At 42.3% G+C, this 9,109-nt stretch overlaps 1 protein-coding gene across 1 annotated transcript in view; it reads right to left on the reverse strand.

The window, feature by feature from the left end:
- Positions 1-9,109, reverse strand: part of fndc5a (fibronectin type III domain containing 5a) — a gene marked incomplete at both ends in the record, with an annotated part of 78,558 nt that overhangs the window by 44,270 nt on the left and 25,179 nt on the right. Inside the window, one exon of the mRNA XM_084044953.1 lies at positions 545-660. Within this exon, the coding sequence (XP_083901079.1) occupies positions 545-660 (116 nt within the window). The remainder of the gene's footprint in view (positions 1-544; positions 661-9,109) is intronic.

Below are 9,109 nucleotides of genomic sequence, written 5' to 3' on the forward strand. Positions count from 1 at the left end.
GCTACTGGCAGACAGACAAACGGTCCAAATGGAAAGTTCTGGCAACAGCACAATGCGTCATGATCCATCCAACGCTACCAGCAGACTCACACAGTGACGGGGACACAATAAAGAGAGCCGGAAATGAGTGCTAACAGCGATCTACTAATTAATTTCATGGGTGTTGGTGTGTGTGTGTGTGTGTGTGTTTGAGCAATGTACTGTACAGTATGTGTGGACACACATGAGTTTGCGTGTGTGTCATATTGTTTTAAGGAGAATGGGAAACCATTTTATATTTTATCATTAACCACTGCCATTAGCCACTTAAACGTCCAATATTTAGTTGACAGGGGTCCCTAGGGGTTTATACTTGATCCCCTCCTTTCGCCTGTCTAAGAGGGGGTCCAAGGGGCTCACAAAAGCCAGAGTAGACGATAAAATTACCCTTTTTTCTTAAAGTGAAATATCCCTTTAATGAGTTAAATCCTTAGTGCGTGCGTGCGTGCGTGCGTGCGTGCGTGCGTGCGTGCGTGCGTGCGTGCGTGCGTGTACACAGGCTCACCTGCTGTGTGATGGCGAATCCAATGACAGGGTCTCCCTCTGGGATGTCCCATGTTACTACAGCGGAGTTAGCCTTCAATGCTTTGATGGTCACATTGACAGGAGCCGCCAAGCTATCTGCAAACACAGACAGACAGAGAGAGAGAGAGAGAGAGAGAGAGAGAGAGAGAGAGAGAGAGAGAGAGAGAGAGAGAGAGAGAGAGAGAGAGAGAGAGAGAGAGAGAGAGAGAGAGAGAGAGAGAGAGAGAGAGAGAGAGAGAGAGAGAGAGAGAGAGAAGCTTGTTAGCTAAGCTGTCGAGCCGCAGTGTATAGGTGGTGCGCTTCTTGCCTTTCCTGGCGTGGCCCTGGGTTGGCTCCCATAGTGTCAGTTTGCTTAGCTCTAGTTCCGGGTGCCTGACGCAGTGCCTTGCCTCATCCTTCTCTCCCTGACTTTGTCTGTGACCCGTGGTAGGTCCCCATAGAGGGCCACATTTCTGATGTGGTCCATCCATGTGACACCTAATGCCATCCGTAGCAGTCTTGCGTAGACTCCATCCAGGGCCCTTTCCTGTTGTGCTGTGAGGGTCCATGTCTCAGCCCCATACAGCAGTACTGACCCCACTGTAGCTACGAACAGCCGCCTCTTGGCGTCTTCTCCCATGTCTGATTTCCACACTCTCCTCGTCCCATGCAAGGCATTATTTTATGTTATTGTGCCAGTTTACAGTAGCTACTTTTATGTCATTATCATGAATATCTATTTCCTAAATTGTCCACAATTTCCCCAAATTTCCGATTTTCTTTTTTTTCTTTTAGCCAGAGGCTATGGTTATTTGAGGGTCCTTGGTATGGAAGAGTTTGGGAACCCCTGCAGTAGTCGTTCACTATCTCAACTACAGCTGTGAAAGTGGACACCAGCGAGAAGCCAGACCGCACCGCAACAAGCCGAATGAATAAACAGACCAAGAGACGATACATTACGTTGGGTATAATCAATGACAATGGGTACAGGGAAATAAATAATACTTTGGTGTGATACAGTAACACTGCCTGGGGCTCAGCAGATAGTACATGATCAATCTCTCTCTGTGTGTGTCAACGGTGCCAGATTGTGCCACGTAGTGGAGGCACACCAAGGGGAAATCAAGTTTACGCCATGCAACATTATACATTTAACTAAACACAGCACTCTATTTAGTGAATTTTGTACACAATAAAAATACTATTTAACTCATTAACACCGGGAACGCATCTGTGTGTCATTTTTTTTATTTCTTTGGCTATTCAAAAAATAGCAGATATACAGCTCATAGCGCGGCACCGGGCTATGAGCTGTAGGTGAGCTGTAGATCTGTTTTTTTTTATCTTGAAAATTTGTGCAAATCTCTTAATATATATATTTTTTTAAGCGAACATTTGTAAAATATTTCGTTCCAGGGACCCCCCAGAAGCAAATAATTGAGTTACGAACGTTCGCTTTAAAAAATATATATATATATTTAACGATTTGCACACATTTTCTGAAAATAGCCAGTCAGGTATTTTCGCCAAATCTCAGCCTTATTATGACATACCCAGAATAGGGACGCTAGGGTTTACATGTATGTGGTTAATAGCGAAATCCAAGGAAATAACAATAAACATCAATCAATCAATCAAGCAATCAATCAATCAATCAATCAGCACCATGGTCAGAAGCAGTGGCCACAGTTATTCCCCAAAAAGGTGTCTCCCCAAGTACATTTACTCAAGTACTGTATTTTTTACTTTACTGGATTATTTCCAGTTTTCAGTGCTTTTACTTCTACTCCACTAATCTCAGAGGCAAATATTGTACTTCTAAAGAATTTTAAAATCAATCCTAAAAACAACCGGGAGCCAATGTAGTGAACTTAGAACTGGAGTAATATGTTGTATATCATCTTAGTTTTAATTAAAACTCTGGCTGACGCATTTTGAACAACTAAATGGTACTTTAAGTACATTTAGTGTTACTTGTAACAGAGTATTTCTACATTGCAGCATTGATACTTTTACCTACGTAAAAAATGTCAATACCTTTTCCACCATACTGAGTGAAGGCAGGTCTTCAGTTGATGGAGGCTTGAGAATCTCTCTCTCTCTCTCTCTCTCTCTCTCTCTCTCTCTCTCTCTCTCTCTCTCTCTCTCTGTTCATATTAGACTAGTCAGGCTGATTCATAACTGCACATAAATTCTCCCTGCTAAATACAGAGACCCCCATTAACCTTCCCTGCTCGCGCTTCCCAGGCAGTGTTCTATGACAGCCCCGCTTCTCTACTGTGATGAATTCAGCTGCGCTGTGAATAGTTGAATGAAATACAATAATGCCATTAAATGAAAACTTGACTATTTAACACAGGGGTTTCAAGCACATTCCAGGTCATGGGCCAGAGTGGGCAACATGCAACTTTATGCGGGTATACTCCCACAGCTGTCACCGTCTCAGTCTCTGCTATAACTGCAGTGTCCCACTTTATGAATTTAGTTTATTATGAAGACGATTATGTACTTGTATGACTGGTATTATCATATGGCTACAAGAAATTTGCAATGAAAAAAACGAATCATGTGTTTCTCACGATCCACATGGGTAGGCCTGTCACAATTATTACATAATCGTCTAATCTCAATTCTTTGAGATAATCACAATTATTTTGCATAATCGTCATAATCGATTCCATGTGGAAACATTTTCATACACTTTTCCAAAATGAGCAGAAATAGCCGATCTACAAGCTTACAACACGTCACTTCGTGGCGTGTTGTAAGCTTGTAGATCAGCTATTTCTGTTAAAAAATGTTTTTTTGCAGAAATAGCTTTTTTTTTAGTAAAAAATTATGAAATGTATCTTTTTATATTTAAGTAATTTGTCATACAGTATCTGTCCTGTGCCAATTTGTGATTATGAAGCAAATAAAAAAACAAATAGAAATTAAAATTGTATTATGTTCCAACGGCCAAAAACACAATTAAATCATTAATCGCAATTATTTGTGTGACAATTAATCGTCAACTTAAATTTGTAATCGTGACAGCCCTACACATGGGAACTGCGTGGCTCCAACATGGATCTCGGATGTGGCCAGCCTGTGACGTCAGTCCTCTGCTGTATGATGTCGGGCATTTATGACATTCAGTATGTGTCTGTATCTGTATCTGTATCTATGATGCCTAAAATGCCTCCAAATGTTGGAGAAATGGAGACTGCAGAGGCTGGGGAAGCTGAGCTGACGCACGTGGGAAGGAGAGGCGAGATGCGGGCGGCTCGTTTGAAGGCCAATTTGAAATTCTGTGCATTAACAGAGAGATGAATGGAGGAATTTAGATGAATGGATGAATTTATGGCTGACACACAATTTATGACACACACACACACACACACACACACACACACACACACACACACACACACACACACACACACACACACACACACACACACACACACACACACACACAGACACACACACACACACACACAGACACACACACACACACACACACACACACACACACACACAGTGCTCTGCATTATGAACGAGGCACATTTCACTGGATCATGACGTCATGCTAGTAAACACGCTAGTGTGTGCGTATAGAGTATACAGTATATAGTGTGTTATAATGTGTGTGCGACATATTTTGTCACTTGATTGTGACTATCCAAGAATTAGTCTTAGTAATTATAGTACAAATCAAAGACACAGATCAAAGGGGCTGGAATGAAGGGAGGATAACTCACTGAGCTTCATTGAACAGGTTCAAATACATTATTTCTGCATGTTTGTTAATACATACACTACAGTACTGTGTAATTAATGAGTGCAGTGTTTATTGTGCTTTCACAAACGCTTGGGAGACCCTCTTTTGTCAACAAGAGTGCATTAAATGGCACTAAAATCAAAACTACAGACCTAAGACTACTACTTCTCCCAGCTCACTTTGCTAGACTGGGTTGACTCAAGGCAGCATCTCTCAATGGGTCTGGTCCAGTGTTCATTTTGTCGATAACTATGATGAAAAATGTTAGTCGACTACCTTTTTTCACTGACTAAAACTAAATAAAAACTAAATAAAACGAGGCTATGATGACTAAAACTTTGACTAATTATACTGACAATTTCCTCAAAAAATAAAAACTAGACTAAATGTTAGGGAGGGAGTGGAGAGGAGATCCAGTAGAACTAATAAAAAATAATAACACATTTTATGTTTGGTTGTGTGCGGGTTTTGCGCTTCGAAAATAGCAGATCTACAAGCTCACAACGCATTGTGAGCTTGTAGAGTGGTTAAATAAATAAATGGTAAATGGTGCATTTATATAGCGCTTCTATCCGAAGCGCTTTACATTGATTGTGCCATTAACCCATTCACACACACATTCATACACCGATGGCGGAGGAAACCATGCAAGGCACCAACCTGCTCATCGGGAGCAATTAGGGGTTCAGCGTCTTGCTCAAGGACACTTCGACACTAACTCTAGGGGAGCGCCCCAGCCCGGGATCAAACTGGGAACCTTGCGGTTTTCCAGTTCACTCTACCCGGCCACTCTACCCCTGAGCCACTGCCGCCCCTAACCTCTGAAATATTGTCTTCTAGCCGTTTCATGTCCAACATCTAATGTTTACATACTGTATGACATATCGGCTCTGACGCGTGTTTGACTGGGTGGGGGGGGGGGCTATAACTCTGAATAGATTTACTGTAAAGACGTTAACTGGAAAAGGAGACTGGTCATGCCCCCCCCGGTTCCTTCCCTCCCCAACATACACACACACACTAGACCCCAACAAATACACTAATAAGCCACAGTGACATCTACAATATGATCAAAGAGGGCGCAGGGTACTACAGCAAATAAGTGCTCATGAGTCATGACAAATCAAACTCATTATCTGTCTTAATCATTCATTCATCCATCTCTCTCTCTCTCTCTCTCTGTCTCTCTCCCCTCCCTCTCTTTCTGCCTATCAGTTTAGAAAGATGGTAATTTCAGTCACGGGCGGCTTAAAAGAAACACACTGTGACAGCTAGCGTTTAGTTCCTGTTGCTGCTGCAGGGGGGATGCTCATTTCCCTGACACAGATCACTATTTTGTTTACACACACTGACACTAATACATTATCATGTGCAAACCCCACAGCCACTAATATTGCCCATGTTGTATTCAGATTTTCTTCATGTCTTCATTGCTGCTGACTATATACTGTACATCGGCGACAGGAGAAGCTGACCTGTTTTCCGTTGGTTAAATGTGCATACATTTCTGCTATTGACAGCTAAGTCACGTATCAGAAATTGTATTGTCTGATAGACATAGTATTACATACAGATTGAGCGAGACTATTGGTGGAAAGTTACTAAGTACATTTACTCAAGTACTGTACTGTAATTTTGAGGATTTTCTTTACTTTACTGAAGTATTTAAATTTTAAATCCAATTTTCTGTCCTTTTACTTCTACTCCACTACATCTCAGAGGAAAATATTATACTTTTATGCCACTACAGTTATTTGAAAACTTTACTAATAACTAAGTAGATTTAGATTATTACAACAAAACACATTAACCACTTTCAGCCCGATAGATTCCTCGGCTATTTGGAAAATAGATCTACAAGCTCACAAACGCATCGCGTTGTGAGCTTGTGTATCTGCTATTTTCAAAAGATTTGTATACATTTGAAAACTTGTGAAATATGACATTCTGCATAATGAGCACTTTTACTTTTAGTAAAAGTATATTTTGATGACAATACTTTTGTACTTTTACTCAAGTAAAAAAAAAATATTGTTTTACTTGTCACAGAGTAGTACTACATTGTTGTGTATTGATACTTTTACTTAAGTAAAAATTGTGAGTACATTTTCCACCACTGCTGACCGGTCCAAGACAGCTTTCCTCCCCCAGCTGACCTATGTTTGTCTCTTTCCCTCATGTCCCCAAATTCCTGCTCACTCACGCCTTTTCTATCTTTGTCTGCCAGGCTGTCTGTGTGAGTGCTGCTTCACAAATTACACTATGGGACTGGGGGACAGTGGCGGTGACCTCAGGCCTGAAATATCCACACGGCGCGAGGATGAGCTCTAATGAAACACTAGACAGATGTCTTCATAAACTCTCTCTCCCTTCCCTCCGAGCACAGGAGGCCTGTTTGACATACCGTGAGAATCGGGGTGACTTTGTGACACTGTTGGTTGTCCCTCGCGTGTGAGTGTGTGCGTGTGTGTGTGTGTGTGTGTGTGTGCGTGCGTGTGCGTGCGCGTGTGTGCGTGTGTGTGCGTGCACGTACGAGAGACACGAAGACGATACATAAGTTGACGTATGTGCCTTTGTTAGAACAATGATCGGAGTGACAGCCAGTTATCTGGCCCATGCTGAGTCGTCTGCATGGGTGACAGCTCCTCATTAGCCAGCTCAATAGGTGTGCGTACTGTACTGTACGTGCGTATGTGCGTTTATATGTGAGGTCATTCAATGAGAACTTGAAGAGATTCTTGGACAGGCTGCTATACGGGACAGTGTCTGTATTAGAGATGACCCTATAGAGCAGGGGTGGGCAACTTTGATGATGGAGAGGGCCACTATATTTACAAACTCACTCCAGAGGGCCACATTGCATAATACTGTCGGGCAGACACCTCTTATTCCATATTTTGCCTTTTTTCGTAAATTAATGTCATACTTTTGTCATACTTTTGCCATTCTCATGTCCTACAAAAGTAGCAAAAATAGCCGATCTACAAGCTCAAAACGCGTCGCACCGCGACGCGTTTTGAGCTTGTAGATCTGCTATTTTTGCTATTTTTGAATTGGAATCCTGATTTTCTTTTTGCTATTTTTGAATTGGAATCCTGAAATGTAACATTTTTATTTAATTTCAAATGCATTTAGTTATACTTATGTTAACTTTATGAACTTAAATACAAATACATTGGACATAAAAAAGACAATAGAATTGTAATACTAGTCACAACTAATATAGATTGAAGTAATTAAAGCGGGTCATGTTTGAATGTTTGAAATCAATATTATATCAGTATTCCGATGTTAACCTGCGGGCCGCATTAAGTGAAGGTGGGGCCCACATGTGGCCCCCGGGCCGCCTGTTGCCCATGTATGCTATAGAGGAAGCCTTTATGACCACGGTCATTAAATACTTCTACGTACCATTTCAGAGCTGGGCTATAGTGCTTGGCAACGTGTCGTCACCACGGGGGGCGTGGCATAGTAGCTGCAGACATACTGGTGGGTGTCAATGTTAAGTCAACCTGTTTATGCCCCACCAAGATGTCCGCGCTACCAAATGACACTTGTTGACGAGCCCCTTCAGGATTTTTTTGCTACGCACTATAGGTGCAGAGTTAGACTATTTGTTTTTAATACCGGTAGCCTATAGGACATACCCACAGATTGGTTGTTAGAGGGTTTCAACAACTTCCAAAAGGAGGCAAAAAGGCTGGCAAAGTACTGTGCTTTCTCTACCATAATTGGTAGCCGCCACATATGGCGGATACGCTGTTACCCATAGAGTACTGAGTGACATGCTTATTGTGGTTACTTAGGTGGTGCACTCACATCCAAGAATTGCAACGGGTGCTGGATCCAACTGAATAAACATGAACAAAAGAAAAGAGTCTGCACACTGTCTTAATGCTCCCGGCAATTTGATGAATAGAGCGAAGGCCACACCGGCCGAAACGTTGTTATATTGACCGCTCTATTCATAAAATTGCCGGGAGCATTAAGACGGTGTGCAGACTCTTTTCTTTTGTACATGCTTATTGTATCATGAAGGCCTATGCCATGATTTGGGGAATGTAACCTTCACTGTACCTTTAATATTTGTGTCCTTGAATGCTCTCCTTTATGTGGACATGACTAAATTGTAAAAATGTACAGTGTGTGTGTGTGTGTGTGTGTTGTGTGTGTGTGTGTGTGTGTGTGCGCGTGTGTGTGTGTGTGCGTTTCAATTCCCCAGTACATTCAGTGAACCTTGATCAATAAAGTCCATCATTATCTAATAAACATTCCTCTTCGGTCACCCCCTCTAGGCACCCACCCCACCCCCGCCCCTCTCCCTCTTAACACATTAATACATGTCTTGATGGCAGCCTCGCCACCCCACTGACCCCAGAAAGACAGGATCTCTCCTCCCTCTCGTCCTATGGGTCACTCTCCAATCTCCATCCTTCTCTCTCCTCTCTCTCTCTCTTCTCTCTCTCTCTCTCTCTCTCTCTCTCTCTCAATCTCTCTCTCTCTCAATTCTCTCTCTCTCTCTCTCTCTCTCTCTCTCTCTCTCTCTCTCTCTCTCTCTCTCTCCTCCTCTCTCTCTCTCTCTCTCTCTCTCTCTCTCTCTCTCTCTCTCTCTCTCTCTCCTCTCTCTCTTCTCTCTCTCTCTCCTCTCCACTTCTCAGCACTTTTGCAGGAATTGCAGTCTTACTACTGTAAAGGAATGTGATACACCTTATTAACCAGATGTAGATGAGCCATGTCTCGAGCAGTAATAAGAATCAATGACTCGGAAAGATGTGAATGTCAGGAAGCTCCTTAAAAAGACAA

The sequence above is a fragment of the Gymnoscopelus microlampas genome, assembly GCF_963454915.1.
Source record: "Gymnoscopelus microlampas genome assembly, chromosome: 20".
NCBI classification, from domain to species: Eukaryota; Metazoa; Chordata; class Actinopteri; order Myctophiformes; family Myctophidae; genus Gymnoscopelus; species Gymnoscopelus microlampas.